An 18,101-nucleotide genomic window follows, 5' to 3' on the forward strand; every position below is an offset into this window, starting at 1 on the left:
ATGTTTGGAAGAGTTCAACCTCTGACACTTTCTGAAAGCCAGGTGGCAAAATCTGTTTGACACCTGCTAACTCACTTCCCTCCATGCCACCAGCGTTTAACCATCTGAGGCTTCCTGCTGGCCAGTGATGGCTTTACATATTTGAGAGACATGAAAATTTGGGAATGCCTTTCTTCCACAAAAGTCTCCAAGACCAGTTTTCTGTTTGATCTGTCTTAGCCAACCATTAGATTCTTGATCTTCTCCAGTTCTATCTTGTTCACTTGAGAAGTTTTACTGAGTAGCTATGACAGATCAGGCACAATACCAGGTGGTTTCCATATGTTATTTTACATTGTAAAATATTTTATATAGGGTATTTTCTAAATGCCATAATATTAATATGTCTTTGATGAAAATCTTTTATAATTTCAGCTCAAACTGACAAAAAACCTGGGGAATCATTTGATTTGGTTGGTCACTTAGAAGATTATGTAAATAAAAGGTAATTTATTTTAAAATTTTTAATGTTTTATTCTGTTCAATGATGTTTGTAATAGGAAGAGTTCTGCTTTTATTTTCTAGTGGACAAGAAAGAATTTCTTCTGACTTCCTATTACCGTTTAGGCCATGCTGTAAGCCAATGACTGGTCCAAGATTGCTCAGCTAGTCAGCATCACATTCAGACCTTAAGCACAGGTTCTCTCTGCTGCAAGTTTACAGTCAAATGGAGAGAAAAACATGGAAAATTAAAGGGAGAGAATACAATTGTGTTTTTGTAGTAGAGACAAAAATTTAATTTCACTGCAACATGGATGTACTCTTTCTCACGAGATCCTAAAACTCTGTGTGATGAAAAGAATCATATTAGTCCAGTGTGTTTTAAACTTTGGAGCAATAAGGTATAGCCTCTTTACGTTGAGCTGTGTCTTTCTGTTTCTTTCTAAGATGGTATCTGAGTATATGAATGAGCAGTTCACTGGACTTAGTCACACTAAGAGGGAGTTGACCAAGAATGTTGGTCACTGCCCTTGTACTGCTGGTCTCATTCCTACATGTTCTGTGGCTGCTGACATCTGTAGCTCATGAACTTCTGGTGTATTCTCTCTGAACTTAGATAGGGGCTACTCTCAACTCTCATTAGTATGGTGGAACTCTCTGAGGCTCTGTCATGTCCTTCATCTGTCCTTAACCTGTCCTTTACCCATGCCAAGGCTTTGCTATGGCAAAGGCCTCTGCAATGGCAAGCTCCTTGACAAGCCTAAAGTCAGTATCCATGTCACATGTGACCCAAGGGAGGTCTGGAATGAAACTGTGTCCTCTGTCTGCCTAACCACACCATTCCATCCTGTTAACAAAGCCGGGGCCAGCCTACGTTGGCATGAAGCTGCCCTGCGAAGCACTTGTCTCCCAGAATCTCAGTGAAGGATGTGGCAAATTTCTCTCTACTTTTGCTGTTTCTCCTCTTTCTACATAACACCCCTCCTCCCTACTCAAAAACCAAAGAGGCACACGTCTTACTGTCTTGCTTCCACCTCTGATTTTGCTATTTCCCCTACAAACCAGGTAGGAAGGGATGGTCTTGTCAGGTTGAAAATCTGTGGCAGAGGGTTTGGGGGAGGTGTTGGCAGTGCCTTTGAGGACTGGGGGGAGACAGACAAGAACTGACAAGCTGAGATCAGCCCTGTGAACATTTACGCTGAACTTGTGTTCATTTTCAGAAGAAAATCTCCTCCGCAGACGAACGATTCTAGTACAAAAGAAAATAAATCCACCACAAATTACCAATTAAGTGAGTATTGTTTAGTTAGAAAGAAAAGCTTGCTCCCCTTGTGCTTCGAGGATGAATTGAAAAAGCCAAATGCCAAGATAATCAACGTTAGTCCAGCAAAGACAGTAACTTCTCACATGGTAATAAGAATATCCACTACTCTTGAGCAAACATATGTATTATTACTACTTGTGGGAATCTTAGACTCTAGTGACCAGAAGCTTTGATAAATCCTTCTGACCTCTTGGTTTCACATTCTGAAGTGACGACAACACCAATTCTTAATGCTCTTTTTAGAATCACCACTCCAAAAATGGGGTGTCCTTTGCACCAGCTGAAAATTTTGTTTTTCTTTATGAAGAAGGCTTTTTCAAATTTTCTTGATTATAAAATAAATATAAAATTCAAATGATGTTTTAAAAAATGACTGCCCCCTATTTCACTTTTCTATCAATCTATTTTGGGTATTTCAACAGAAAATACATTCATAGACCATCTGGTAGCTCCCAGAGTCTCTAGGAAGGCTGCAGAGACAACCTGGCTTGTAAGCTTAGCCAGTCAGGAGTTACACCATTACAGCCCCAGACCGCTCCCTTGGGGCTGTGGCTTTTGTAGCAGATAACAGTTTACTATTCTGATGCTGGGCTGGGGACATATTTCTAAGACCTTTGCCACTGCTGCCCTTCAAAGCTAGATATATCTACCACCATCCTCACTAGAATAGTTTTCACAATGCCCACTTGGTCACAGTGCTTGCTTTTTCTGAGCTGAATACTCTCACAGGTGCATCTCATTGGCAGAGCCCAGGTCACACGCCTGTGCCCTAACCTCAAGGGCAGCTGATACCTCTGCCTAAGGGGACATAGACTGATAAGGTGGGAAATGCCCAAAGGTGGTGGACAGACCAACAACATGACAAACCTCCAGTACTCTGCCTAAATGGATAACATTGGCATCACCACTAGATTGCCAGGCTAGATCTTTTGTCTTTTCAGCAATCAGAGGCATTAATGTAACTTTCACACTAAGTACACTAATAGACAATTCGATGATCCTTGTTTCTTATTTTATTAATTATATTTCTAAAGGAAAAGTAGCAATCATTGACTTAAAGTTTGCAAACTAAATACTGGCAATATGCATATTTGACTGGTTCCGTTGGAATTAATCATTTTACCTTATAATGGAAACATGGGAAAGAGTTTAGTGAGTAGCTCATACATACAGATTTTCTACTACTGTGATAAAAATAGTCTATTTTTAACTCAGTCCATTACTTTGGCTATTTTATTCCACAGCTATGTATTGAGCACCTTTTATGTACTAAGTGTTGGGGTACAATAATAATCATTGTAAAGATAATTTTATATTTTCTGAATTATTTATTAGGATATCCAGACTTTTAATTTTTGTTTGTAATCAGTTATGGTCTTTGACTCAATCCATTTTTTGGTATGTTTCTTGTTTCCGGGCATGGAAATCTAAGAAATGTCAGAACAGTGTTCCATTCTACCAACTCTCCTATTTCCCAATGACAACACTCAAACATTTAAGAAATATATTTATTTCTTTATATCCACTTTATTTCAAAAAGGGTTTTAGGAGGCCAAAAGTTTAGATTTTGCCTCTAACATCTCAGCAGAGTATTAAGAAGAGAAGGAAGTATGTCACATAAGAGTATATCTTTTTTGTGTGTTCAAATATCATTATTGTTAATGGTATTAAAAACTTCTATGTAGTCATTTTTAGAATCTTTTACCATTTTATTTTCATGTTTAAAAATACATGTAGCCTTCTTGCCTCAATAGACTGATAACTAAGTACTCTTTTCTCTAATCCATAGGAACAAAAGGACACAAACCCCATAATTTTTCATGAGACTGGATATGTACAAATGTTACTTTTGACCAAAAATAGGCTTCCTTACCATCCTATGGAAAACAGAAACATTTACCCATATAAAAGAACAAATTTGGTTTTAGAAAGAAATCGTGAAATTCTCAAATCTTTAATTAGTTATCAATCTGTTACTCCTTCTAAACCTAAAGGAGCTCTTTCGACAGAAAGGAGGGAAGGTACACAAGCTGTGCCTTTTGATGTGCACCATAGAGCTGCCGAGGATAACTCAAGGAAGGAAGCTAGTAAGCAGACATTTGACAACATATCCTGGAATAAACTCTGTAATTTCTCACAGACTTTTTCCAACCTAACAAAAAAGTTTGTGGGTTTCCTTGAAAAAACTCTTACTCAAGAAATGAGTGCTAAAACTAGCAAATTTGGAAGAATGCTTTCTACAGTAAAACCAGTGAGCAAATTTAGTGCCTTACCTGTCAAATATTGCTCAAAGCCTTTAAAAAATAAACTCAAAGTCCATAAGTTAAGTAATGTAACGCCACTGGACGATTTGTTAAACTTGCCAAATGAAAATTAAACAGCTCACAAAATATTGTGTATACAGCGATATTTGGGTAGCAAGACGCAAATCATGAGTTCCAAGATCATGGAAGAAATTCTTATCTAAATAGTAACGTTCTAATGGATGGTGCAAGAAAGCAAAGCATGGAAATTGGAGTTACAAATCAACAGTGGTCTGTTCAAGAAAAGCCAACATTTTTAGTAAATACAAGGACAAAATCAGGAAATAATTATCAACAGGAGGAACTTGTTCATGAACTTTTGTTATCTCAATTAGATTCCTCAGCCATCAGCATTCCTACAGTAGAGTCTGTTGGGGACCAAGAATGGCGCAGACTGATTTACTACTGGACACCAAATAACAGCACTACCTTGCTCTGTAATTGAATATCAAATCTGATAAATGTACCTTTGACTTGCTGCATGTGGAATTAATTGTATATCTGTATTTTAGATAATAATTAGAAAATAGTATTACATTAGCAACTCATGCAATTAAAAAGTCTTTGTAAAATTTCAAATAGCTGTTTGTTAGTAGACGTTGGAACTTCATTGCTATATAATGCCTTTTCCAAGCATAACTTTGACTTTTTTCTGAATTGTTAAATAATTTAAAAGAATAACTTATCTTTCATGAGCTAAATAACTTTGGCAGCAAATCCTATAAAGTATTGACCATTTTAAGTATATTATCACATAGCTATTTTACTGTTTCTCATCAACTTCTCATTAATCCCAACAGCATAAAGACAGAACTCAGAAACAAGTTGCATTTCAAAAGTTCATTTATAATCCATTTGTTTAAGGACTTTTAAAAATCTTAATTGTTAGTGCTTGAAAAGCATGGGTTTAATTAGAAGCCTTTCAGTTAAGGGAAGGCTTTGGGGTGTTTTGGAAGCTTTCAAAGGTGAGGACGTAACCTTGCTCCGTTTCATCTGTTTCCACTCCGGACTCCTCCTCCGTCTCCTTCTTCCTTTTCTTCTCCTCCTCCTTCTTCGTGAAAAGATCCCAAGGTTTTCATCCTAGGAAAATAGAAAAAGTATAAAATAAACCAAAAGAATTTATGAATAGGAAATCAGAGATACTTAAGTAGAAATAAAAGTATAGCTTAAAAGGATAACAAAAGTTATTGTTTGGTGTGTTTGTTTTTAAAATATATAAACCTTTCTCAAGCCTGATTTAAGAGAAAGGAGGGATTACAACTGAGAAAAATAACCATAGAAATATGAGAGAATAAAAGAATCATAATCACTATTACATGTAAATTTATGCCAACAAATTTGAAAATCTAGAAAAAAGTGGGTGATTTACTATCACAAAGGAAATGATGGGGGGCCAGTCCCATGGCATAGTGGTTAAGTTCAGTGCATTCCGCTTTGGTGGCCTGGATTCAAGGGTTTGGAGCCTGGGTGTGGACCTACACCACTTGTCATCCATGCTGTGGTAGTGACCCACATATAAAGTGGAGGAAGATTGGCACACATTTTAGCTCAGAGCTAATCTTCCTCAAGCGAAAAAAGAGGAAGATTGGCAACAGATGTTAGCTCAGGGCTAATCTTCCTCAGCCAAAAAAAAAAAAAAAAGCAAGTGATCAAAATTGACCCTTGGGAATGGATATATTTTGAATAGACCAATTTCCTAGAACACAGTGGCATGCACCAGCACTATATGAGTACATAAATAGTTTTTCTCACTTTATTATTGAAGCCAGTGTGGTAAACAGAATTCCAAAGATGTCTCCTCAAGATTCTCACCCCTTGTTATTCAATCAAACACTAATCTGAATATTGTTGCGAAAAGACTTTGCTGATGACTTTAAGGTTACTAACCATCTGACCTTAAAACATGGAAATTATTCTGAATTATTAGTGGGCCCAATGTAATCACAGGATCCCTTAAAAGCAGAAGAATGCAGAAATCAAAGAGATGCGGCAGAAGAGAAGGTAAGAAAGATGGGGTAGAAGTGGAAGCTGGAGACCTTAATTCATAAGGGCAAAGTTTTTGAGCACTTGTTTACAATATCCCCAGTTTGTTCACGGTTGCTCATTTCGTCCCTATTTGCCGTGCTTCTGCAGAGCTAGAGTGTCTTTTCCTATCCCATTGGCTTGGGCTTGGTCAGGTGACTGACTTTAACCAATAGGAGGTAAGCAGCCATGACTGGCGTGTTTCGCTTGGTTTCACTTGCTCCTGTCCCCCACCGTGAGAACAGCAGGTCTCAGGCAGTGGCCACTCCTTGAACCTGGGTGCGAGTATGAGAAGATGTTGGGAACCAAGGCCAGCTGAATTCTGCAAAGCCCAGAAGAGCCTCAGCCAACACACAGCCCTCGTGTAACACAATCAAGTCATAATTTTTTTGATGTTGTAAGTCATTAAGACAATCGAATTGTTTCCACAAGGTCAGACTAGTTCAGTCTCCTTGGGACTTTGATCCTGGAATTTAACGTCTCACGAGGAATTTTATAGATGGAGAAGGTTTATATTCAAAACTAGGCATCTCTATGTTGTTAGCATTTTATTATTAGAGTATGTTAATCTTATAACAGTACCTCTGATGAATTATACTGGGCAATGGGCTGGCTATAATTTGAGATGGGAAATAAAATAAGAAATGAAATTTTTATCTTGACACATCATGCTTCTGGAGTTAATTTAATTAATATAATGATTAATGTATATTTTAGAGCCTTCTGGATGCAGAATTAAACTATTGACCAACACTCCTAGGATAGTCCAAAAAGGCACATGGGGGAGCCACCTCATAAGGTAGGAGCAGAACCTCCCTAAAAGCTGCTCAGCTCTCTCCAGAGAGTGCTAGACACACCCTTGACTGACCAGAAACTTAGTGGCTAACTTCAAAAGGTAAGGGAAAGTTAGGCAGGGACCCTTCTTTCCCTGCTCCTCTTGTTTCCCTATGGAGAGAGGGACTTCTCTATGGTAACACTCATGGTCTCTGGCACCACTCGTTGCTCACTTTTCCCCACTAGGAGGAGTGAGAAGCCGCATTAGCGGTGGTAGCAATTAGCCCAAGTTTCTTGACTGGGTAGGACTAATATATTAAAAGACCATAAGCACTAAGGAATTGATTGTCCTCTTCTCTTTCTGCCTCAGATCAGAGGGAGCAGCAGTAGATGCAGTAAACGTGTGCATTCTGCAGACTCAAACGTTCCGTTGGGTGGGCAGTCCCATTCTTGGAGACAGGGAGGCAGAACACAGTCCCAAACAAGTCTGTTTAGCTCTCAAATCTAAGCCATGCTCTCCAAACAGCTCGAACTGTGTTAGGATGGAGATCAGCCTACCCTCTGCGTCTATCTCTCAGTTGCTTCCAAATTTGGGTGGGCAAGATGGGCATTATTTCTTAGCCCCCTCCTACACCAACATATTTTTTCCACTGTACTCTCCCAAAATGCCTGTTGTCAAAGATACTGGTTCCATCATACGACTGAGTGTGGATGTGATGGGGTGGGATGGAGAGAACCACCAGCGCAATTCAGACTGCTTACAGGTCATCAGTTTTTTCCTGGAACTCAGAGTCTAATGCGCTGGACCTGTCTCACCTATTTCTATACCTACCTCAGCTCCTAAAACACCAGACTGGGCTGAACCTAGTGTCCTACTTGTTCCAGCATGGTGACTGGAAGTTTAACATAGGTTACCTACCCACAGGGAATGCCTTTTTTGAGAAGATACATCATTAAATCTGAGATGACCCTTCACCGTCTTGACCATACTGTAAGCAGCACATCTGGAAACTGTTCTTCCTGTTACACATGGCATTAGAGTCTTTGCATACCCCATTTAAATCTCTACCCGAGTGCCACAAGATGTGTATACTCTGACCAGGAGCCCACACCCAGGTACTCCCATTTTAAAAGAGCAGACCTAAAGTTCCACTAATTTTGACACATTTGTTCCAGCAAAATCTCTCCCTTAACTCTACTATTCTCTGTTACTAACCTAGATGTCCCTTCCTGGTACCACCAACAAATTTACCTTGACCACATCTTTGGTAGCAAAGTAATAAATTTCTCCTTTTTTCACTTCCTCTTCTTTTTTCCTACCCCCATCCCCATCACTCCTAAACACACACACACACACTAGCAGGGTAGATTTTTGTGGGACTATGCAGCCTCCGAGCTTAGAAAATCATAGTCATATAATTTTGCCTTTCCTCAGAGCTGAGAGCGCCTTCACGGTTTCAGTATGTGCTGACCATCCAGCCTTGGCTTGAATACCTCAGGTGGGAGTGATGTCACTATCCTCAAAACAGCCCATGCCATTTTCAGGTCTTGCTGATTCTGCACCCACCAGGGACCTGACAGGAAGGAGATGGTCAAAATCACCCACAATCAAAGTGGATAGTTTGAGAATTTAATAAGGGGCTACTTGCCAAGGCATCAGCTCAGTGTAAGGAAACTGCAAAGGATAATGTAATGCTCTAGAGCTGGTAAGCACCCTGGCCTGCGGGGCTGAAAGGACGGTGGGATTAGAGGAATGGTGGCAGAGAGGAGCATGTGGCAGCAACATGAGGTAACACCCAGGGAGGAACCCGCAGGGGTGATAATAGATACCAGAACCTCATTCTTCTCCTGCCCTCTTGTGCCTCCCGTGGGCTACAATCAACCAAAAGTCTGGGTTTAAGACAGGGTTGGGACTGGAGTGAAGCAAGAGAGGCAATGAGGGCCCAACAGGGGAGGAGGCACTTTCTGTCAGGGCCCCCGACAGTGCAGTGTCCTGCCCCGGGCTCCTCTCTCTCCTCGCTCTGGTCCCAACCCCAGTTTAGGAGAGCCCATTGATGTACTCCACAGAAAGCCCCCTCCCGGGGCACGGAGCTGAGGATCCTCTGGGAGATAGTCAGTATGCACTGTGAGGAAGTTCTTCACAGGAGATTCAAGTTCTGGGGCTTCCACTGAACCCACTTGACCCACTGCACTTGATCCAGGAGCATTACTTGACCAAGTGAGATTTCTTCTAAGTATAATTTTCAAAAAGTTAAAATGCATGACTCTCATAAAAATGTAAAATGAATGCATGTCAAAGATTGTATTCAACCCATTAATTAATGAGTAAAGAGTAAGATGTTAAAACCAGTTCAAAAGAAAACCTACAGACAGATTTATATAGTCAAGTCAGCCAAAAGAATGTTAAAGTGAATATGCTAATGAATGCAAAGCTGGTTAATATCCTATAGGGCAATAAATTTAAAACTTTAGGGCTATCTTTTCTCCCAGAGGGAACTCAATTATATCTCTACAAATTTGTTTGCATCGCTACAGACAAGAGTCACTTGCATTACAATGGTTTTCGACAAATTAACTTCTTCTAAATAGAAAGCCAATCAAAGGTGCACACCCCCATAGAATTAATTAATCCACCAAAGATCCATTCGGCAATTCCCATCATTCTACTGGAAGGACATCCAGTTATATTTCTTATTTCTACTATTGGATAATTTTCTAAAACATTTCTCCTCTGCCTGGAAGCCATTCAGATACTTAAAGACATCAGAGACATCTCCTTTTTCTCCAGGAGTCAGGTCCCCAGGATTAGACACAGGTGTGCTGCAAGCAGGACAGTGTTGTATTTCAATTCCAAGGGGAGAATCAAAACCAGTCATTGTTAAAGCCTAGGGGATAGTATTAAATGTAAATCCTATTTACCGCCTATTTCACTCTAAAGAAAACCTTCATTATATACATTCTTTTCCCACAAAAGAGGTAGGACACAGCATTTATAGCTGTAGCAGTGGGATGACAAGAAAGAGACAAAGAACTAGTCAGACAGGTAGTCACAATGTAGATTCCAAAGTGGCATTTAGTTTGTCAACATGCCTAATTCATTTTAGTCAATAGTTAATTTGATCCAAACACTACATTTCTGTGTGAACCAGAATCAAAATATGGGTTCTCCATTTCAGATATGAACTACACATGTTTAGGGCAATAATTGGTAAATTGATGCCTCTAAAAACAATTCTATTCCATTCTTTTGTCTTATTTTTTTTTCCTCCCAGCATCCTTACTATCTTGCTCTTTTCCTCTTTTCTTTCATTGATTTGCTTAGGACCTCGGAGGTAAAAAGGATCTTGAAAATCTTCTAGATCAGAGCTGTCCAGTAGAATGTTCTACAGTGATGAAAATGTTCTATATTTGTGCTGTTCGATCCAGTAACTGCTAGCCACATGTGGCCACTGAACACTTAAACTGTTTCTAGGGCAGGGTTTCTCAAACTCAGCCGTACTGACCTTTTGGGTTGGATAATTGTTGTTGCTAACATTGCTGAGAAAATTCATCCACCGTGCTGAGTAGGTGCGTGCACCGTCATCCTAACTTTAGCCTTGTTCTCTCAGCAGTCTTATTTAACTCCTGTTGACTTCCCTTCACACATTCCATGGTGGCTGTTCCAAACTCTCATGCCTTCACCCTGCCCGCCAGCTCCAAGAATAGGAGGAAAGCAAAACCAGTCACAGCTGTAATATGAGATTACTTCCTCGTGTAATCCTAAATTTACTTAAAATTTCCACTTCCCATGTGGGTGACAGTACCAATCATCTCTGAGTTTCTCCATGCTGTGAGAAATGCAAAGTGGGCTTACTTGTCTCCTTGGATCTAAGAGAGGGAGCTCAGTGTAGTGAAAAGAACATGGCATGGAGAAACAAGAGGCCAGGGTTCTGCAACTGGTTCTATTAATGACTCACATGGGGGCCGAGTGGTTAAGTTCGCACGTTCTGCTTCATCAGCCCAGGGTTTCGCCGGTTCGGATCCTGGGCACGGACATGGCACTGCTCGATCATCAGGCCATGCTGAGGTGGTGTCCCACATGCCACAACTAGAAGGACCCACAACTAAAAATATGCAACTATGTACCGGGGGGCTTTGGGGAGAAAAAGGAAAAATAAAATCTTAAAATAAAAAGACTCATATGGTTGACTGGGCAAGGGTTTCAACCTATGCAGCCTCAGATCCCCCACCTGCATACCAGGGAAAACTTCTAATGATTTTTCCCCCAAGATTTTAGATGATCTTTCCAGGTTTAGATCTTTAAGATTCTACCTTCTTCTTCTTTACTGTTCAACTTTTAATCCAAACATGTTTATTGAGTACTTACTATGTGCCATCACTGTGCTAGCTCCTGGAACTGTAACAGTGACTAGAACAGACTTGGCTTACACCCTCATATAATTTGATGGAGAGGCTGAGTACTCGTCCGATGCTCCACCCTGGGAAAGCTCAGCTCTAGGGAAAGCATCAATCTAAGCAATAAGCTTGTATGGCTCTATTCTTAGGCTAACCCGCAGGGTACCAGGAGGGTGAGATGAGGCCTCCTCCCACTTCATGATTTCTCCTATGCAGCTATGTTGACTGCTTAGGAGAAACAGGGATCATATGCAAAAGATTTAATAATGGGCACAGTACAGGCATTGGCCAATCAAACTTCTGGCTGAAGCAAGATGTCACTCCTAGACTTACTGCTTTTGTTGCTGGTTTGTGGGGAGGTCTAGGGGATTCCAGAGCAGGAGCTGGGGTGACCATGGCAGTAGGTCAAATCTCAGAGGACCTGAGGAAGTTACTGTTTATCAGTGTTTATGGAAATATTCCTGTATTCTAACTACAGAGTGACCATACTGGTGTGCTGCTACTGAATATCAACCGTAAGTAGAATTGATGAGGCAATGTGGACACACCGCCATGTTATGCATCAACAACACTGGCTTTCCAGAGTCTTTGGAAGACTGTGGTACCTCAACATTTCTTAGAGACGCCTGTGTGGATGTATATATGTATGTAAACCCTCCATCTTAACTTTAGTTTCCTCTTTTGACTCTATGCAAGTTTCTCTCCAGGACCTCCCTCTCCCGAGCCTTCTCATAGTTCCACCTGCTTCTGAGTCCAAATAGGCCCATCACGTCCTTGCACTGACATGTTGTCTTAATATGTGGAGTGATTTAGGATCCGGACTACCTCATTTGGCTGAATGCGTTGTCCTTCCTTGGAAATAACTCTGATGATAGTTCTTTTCTGCCAAGTGTGGAGAAGCCATATTATGCTTCTGTAATCCAAATTATCCAAAGGACTAGTCTATTTCTCCTCTCTCTCTCTCCCTTCCGTCTTCTCTTTTAACATATGTGTATTGTACGCTTACTTTATATAAGGCACTGTTCTAGGTACCAAGAATTCAGCTGTGAGCCAAAAACAGTCCTCCACTCTTATGGACATGGACCATGAAGCTAATGAAACTTAAGTTTCATGGTCCTCACTTGTATGAACTTTTTCTAACGCCTCAAAAGGGGCCCTAGAAATATATTCACCCAGTTTATTTACTTTATAAAATTTGCAGAAGTAAGATATGTTAGCTGCAACTGCTTAAGAATGCTGTCTCTTCCCACTCCAATTTTCCACCATCATACTTCCACTCCTATCAGATAACATCTGAGTGACAGAAGGTATCTTTGGAATCCCTCTAAGGAGGAATTGAGTTAGGAATATATCTGGTTTAGTAGGATGTATATAGAAGGTATGCAGTCACTTTTTTTTTCTTTTTATTTTATTTATTGGAGGAAGATTAGCCCTGAGCTAACTGCTGCCAATCCTCCCCTTTTTGCTGAGGAAGACTGGCCCTGAGCTAACATCCGTGCCCATCTTCCTCTCCTTTATATGTGGGACGCCTGCCACAGCATGGCTTGTCAAGCAGTGCCACATCCGCACCTGGGATCCGAACCGGCGAACCCTGGGCCGCCGAAGCAGAACGTGGGAACTTAACCGCTGCGCCACAGGGCCGGCCCTTAGCAGTCACTTCTGTATAAAGTTATTTAGTTGTTTTGGTGTGGGAATGGCTTCCAAGAATACTCCTACGGTCTACTGTGCTCCTTTATCTACCATGTGACCCAAAGTTACAGGTCCAAAGGACACATCATGAAAGAAAATGTGTCCACAGTGGCTGGTTCTGAAAGTTCGTGGCCTGAGGAAGGGAAACAAGATCTGAAACATACAGAGTCTGAAGCCATCCATGAAACCTTCCTCCAATTATCAGACAAGTACAGTTATTAGCAGAGAATTTGGGTCTGATCAACACTTAGTCAAAACAGAAGTTCTCTCTTGTTGTCTCAATAATGTTTTTTCTGTTTTTATGGGAATCATGCCAAGTATAACTTAGAATTTCTGTGTTTGTAGGGCACATATTTGTAGCAGTACTACAGTGACTTTTTCTGGATGTGAGGATGAATGTTTTGTAAATCCCATTTATCAATAATCAAAACAAACTGGTCAAACCATGCTAGAAGAAAGACTGAATTATTTTTCCATTATCTATCAAAAATACATTACAAGATTATCACAGACAGAAGCAGTCAAAGAAATATGCAGCCAAAAATTAGCGAAAATTATAGAAATGACAGGCACTTAATAAAAATATTATCATATTAATATTCTGCTATTTGTCAGATTTTAAAAATTTCTTAGTTCTGATTTCTTAGGTAGATATCCATTTTCGTACCTCATTTTACATTCTTAATTTTGCATTTTTTTCTTAAAGAGGGCTCACAAAAGCTTCAGGTCTCATAAAACTTGGATCCACCTCTGCTCACAGAGCTAATATTTTGTTGGGAGGAGACAGAAAATAAACAGTCAAGAAGTGGCAAAGCAAAGAGGAAAGATAAGGTCGCGTTAGAGAAGAGAGGCTGGGAAGTTATGACATTTTAGATAGGTTGGTCAAAGAAGACACTTCAAACAAAACCCAGAACACAAACTAAGACTGTATTTGAATTTCACCAGTTTTTCCACAACGTCCTTGTTCTGTTCCAGGATCCAATTCAGGATACCACGTTGTATTTCTTCATCCTGTCTCCTAAACATCCTCGGATTTGTGATGGTTTTAAGTGTTTGCTTGTTTTTTATGATCTCGAGAGTTTTGGAGGGTGCTGGTCAAGTATTTTGTAGAAAGTCCTCAACTTGGGTTTGTCTGATGTTTTCTTATGGTTTGACTAGGGTTATGGGTTATGAAGGATACCACAGAAGTGTCCTTCTGATTGCATCATATCGAGAGTTCATGTTAACAACATGACAATAACATCAAAAAGAATAAAATATTTAGTAATAAAGTTAACCTAGGAGGCAAAAGACATGTACACTGAAAACTACAAAACATTGCCGAAAGAAATTAAAGAAGACACAAATCCATGGAAGAGGATTGGAAGGCTTCATGTTGTTAAAATGGCCATCTTACAACGTGCATGCTACCCAAAGCAATCTACAGATTCAATGCAATCCCTATCAAAATCCCATGGCATTGTTTTCAGAAATAGAGAAAACAATTCTAAAATTCATGTGGAACCACAAAGGAGTCCGAATAGCCCAAGCGATCTTGAGAAAGAACGCTGGAGGCTTCACACTTCCTGACTTTAAAACGTATTACAAAGCTACAGTAATCAAAACAGTATGAGACTGACATAAAGACACAGACCAATGGGACAGAATAGAGAGCCGAGAAATAAATCCGTGTGTATATGGTCAGATGATCTTCAACAGTGGTGCCAAGACTACACAATGCAGAAAGGATAGTCTCTTCAACAAATGGTGCTAGGAAAACTGGACATCCATATGCAAAAGAGTAAAACTAGTCCCTTATATTACGCCACATAGAAAAATCAACTCAAAATGGATTAAAGACTTAAATGTAAGTCCAGAAACTGTAAGATTCTTAGAAGAAAACAGAGGAGAAAAGCTTTATAACATTGGTCTTGGCAATGATTTCTCGGATATGACACCAAAAGCACAGGCAACAGAAGCAAAAATAGACAAGTGGGACTTCATCAAACTAAAAGCTTCTGCACAGCAAAGGAAACAACCATAACAGCATGGAAAGGCAACCTGTGGAATGGGAGAAAATATTTGCAAAGCACATATCTGATAAAAGGTTAATATCCAAAATATGTAAGGAAGTCCTACCACTCAATAGCAAAAAAAACAAATAACCTTATTTAAATGGGCAAAGGACTTCAATAGACATTTCTACAAAGAAGATGTACAAATGGCTAGCAGGTATATGAAAAGATGCTCAACATCAGGGAAACGCAAATCAAAACCACAATAAGATATCCCCTCACACCTGTTAGGATGGTCATTAGAAAACAGAAAATAACAAGTGTTGGTGAGGACGGGAGAAACTGGAACACTTGTACACTGTTGGTGTGATTGTAAATTGGTGCAGCCACTATGGAAAACGGCAAGGAGATTCTTCAAAAAATTAAAAAAAGAACTCCCATATGACCCAGCAATTCCACTTGTGGGTATATATCCAAAAGAATTGAAAACAGGATTTCGAAGAGATATTTCCCCTCCTGTGTTCATTGCAGCATTATTCACAATAGCCAAGATATAGAAACAACCTAAGCGTCCTTCAGGAGATGAATGGATACAGAAAATGTGGGATACATGCATACAGTGGAATATCATTCAGCCTTTTAAAAGAAGGAAATCCTGTCATCTTTGACAAAACGGATGAAATTTGGACATTATGCCAAGTAAAATAAGCCAGTCACAGAAGGACAAATACTGCGTGATTCCACTCGCATGAGGTCTGTAAAGTAGACAACCTCAGAGAAGCAGAAGCAGAAGAGTGGTGCCGGGGGGCTGGAGAGAGAGGATGATGAGGAGCTTCTGCTCAAGGGGTCTAGAGTTTTAGTCATGCAAGACGGAAAAGTTCTAGAGATCTGCTGTACAGCAACGTGCGGAGATAGTTAAACCTACTTTACTGTAGACTTAATTTGTTCAGAGGGTACATTTCATGTCACGTGTTTTTTAGTACAATAATAATAAGAATAAACTCGTTGCGAAACTTGGGTCACGCAGATTTTCTCCCAGAAGTCTTCTGGTTTTACATTTAAAACTGTGATCTACTTTGGGTTAATTTTTTTATAAGGTGCATGGTATGTGTTGAAATTCTTTTTTTTTTTTTTTTTGCCCATGGACATCCAATTGTTCCAGCACTGTTTATTGAAAAGACTATCCTTTCTCCATTGAAATTGTGTACCTTTGCCAGAAATCAGTGCAAAGGTCCTGAGGTGCAGTGTGCTTTGAGTGTTCTAAGAAGAGCCAAGAGGCCACCATGGCTGAGTGGAGAGAGGTGGAGTGGAATGGGATGGAGGAAGGAATCACAAAAGGTACAAGAGGCCAGATCACACAAGGCCTAAGGGCCACTGCAAGGTTTTGAATTTTATTCAGAGAAAGATGGGAAGTGATTGGACAGTTTTGAGCAGAGGCGTGATGTTTTTTAGGTCACTTCGGGTGCTTTGGGGAGAAAGGATCAATGGGGAAATCCAGTCCTTCCAATCTTATATAACTTTTTAAGATATGTTTTAATCTTTATTCAATTTATCAAACAATGTATAAATCCCCCATATATAATTCTGCGATTAATATTACTGAGGTTAGGAAGCAGGTCTGAGTACTAAAATACCTACAAGTACCTAAAAATCTAAATGCCTCTAATAAAAACCCTACTAGAGTGGGGGCGCCTAGCACAGCTTCATGGGCGCCTAAGGCAAAGGCTTGATTCCATCGGACTCGACAGCATTTTACAGAAGGTCCACAAATCATTACTGATGTTGAGAAATCCAACACAGTTCTTGGCCTGTCGGTGGTTGATCTGGACAAATACTTGTTAACAAGTAACACGATCATGCTGAGAAAAACAACAGTGGTTGCTTGGATCTGTACTTTTGGGAGATTTATGTTCATTTCATTTCAGGTCGACTTTCTGCAGGTCTGTCCCGGCATTTCCCCCTCCGGGGGGTCATCCTGGAACTACTGTCTGGTCTCTTTCATTGGTCTCCATCGTCACCGTCTGGCTTTATATAAGAAGGTGTCATTTTCACGCAGTGCTAGTGGGAACAAAAACTGGTAGGAGCTCTTTGGGGATCAATTTGTCAATTCTATTAATCAAAAAAAACCCAAACGTAGCCTTTAATTAAGCAATTCTGCTCCTAGAAATTTATATGTGTACAAAGTTGAATGGACAAGGATAAAGCTGCATCGTTTATAAGCTGAAAGCTGGTAACGACGCACATGTTCCTAGGAAGGGTCACGTGAACGGTGATACATCCGCTGAGGGAATTCTCTGCAGCCATTAAAAAGAATGAGGTAGGGTTTGCATACTGCCACAGAAAGGCCTTCAAGATATAGTAAGCGAAAAGAGAAAGGCTGCATGATCATAACAGTAATTATTCTTCTTGTAAATACTTGTAAAGTGTGTACTATGTTCTAAGCACTTTACCCGTGTTAACTCATTACTTCTCAGCACCCCCGGGGAGGTGAGTACTGTTGTTATCTCCACTTCACAGATAAGGAAACTGAAGCAGAGTAATGTCAAGTAACTTGTCCAAGGGCACAAAACTTGTCAGTGTCAGAGTCAGTGTCTGGCTTGAGAATTGGTGTTGTTATCTGGTTCTTTCCATGGATGTTAAAAAATGTATCAAAATATATGTGCGTGTTCATGTATATGCATATGTATATGTATGCACGTGTGCATGGACATATGTATTCGTACATGCACAGGAAGTAGCTCTAAGCACAGCTTCCCAACTGTTAGCAGTCCTTTCTCTAAGAGTGGGTTGGGGAGGGCTGTCCCCGTGGCCGAGTGGTTAAGTTCGCGTACTCCGCTGCAGGCGGCCCAGTGTTTCATTGGTTCGAATCCTGGGCGCGGACATGGCACTGCTCATCAAACCACGCTGAGGCAGCATCCCACATGCCACAACTAGAAGGACCCACAACGAATAATAAACTACGTACTGGGGGGCTTTGGGGAGAAAAAGGAAAAAAATAAAATCTTTAAAAAAAAAAAGAGCGGGTTGGGATGGGAGAGGAGGAGGGGAAGATATTGAGGTGATACAAGTCTTCTTTGCTTGTTCGCTTTTGTTATTAGGGATGTTATTATAATAATTTTT

The 18,101-nt window shown here is 40.3% G+C and overlaps 1 protein-coding gene across 24 annotated transcripts in view; it reads left to right on the forward strand.

Moving 5' to 3' along the window:
- Positions 1 to 4,686, forward strand: part of C24H1orf141 (chromosome 24 C1orf141 homolog) — a 53,385-nt gene extending 48,699 nt beyond the window's left edge. For 10 of the 24 annotated variants that reach the window (XM_070592821.1, XM_070592815.1, XM_070592822.1 and 7 more), the window contains 3 exons: positions 415 to 484; positions 1,701 to 1,890; positions 3,594 to 4,686. In XM_070592821.1, coding sequence (XP_070448922.1) covers positions 415 to 484; positions 1,701 to 1,890; positions 3,594 to 4,181 — 848 coding nt within the window. In that variant the 3' untranslated portion in view covers positions 4,182 to 4,686. The remainder of the gene's footprint in view (positions 1 to 414; positions 485 to 1,700; positions 1,891 to 3,593) is intronic. The other 14 variants (XM_070592836.1, XM_070592831.1, XM_070592837.1 and 11 more) reach the window with 2 other exon arrangements.
- The last annotated feature ends 13,415 nt before the right edge of the window (positions 4,687 to 18,101 follow it).

Source organism: Equus przewalskii, chromosome 24 (assembly GCF_037783145.1).
Source record: "Equus przewalskii isolate Varuska chromosome 24, EquPr2, whole genome shotgun sequence".
Classification (NCBI taxonomy): domain Eukaryota; kingdom Metazoa; phylum Chordata; class Mammalia; order Perissodactyla; family Equidae; genus Equus; species Equus przewalskii.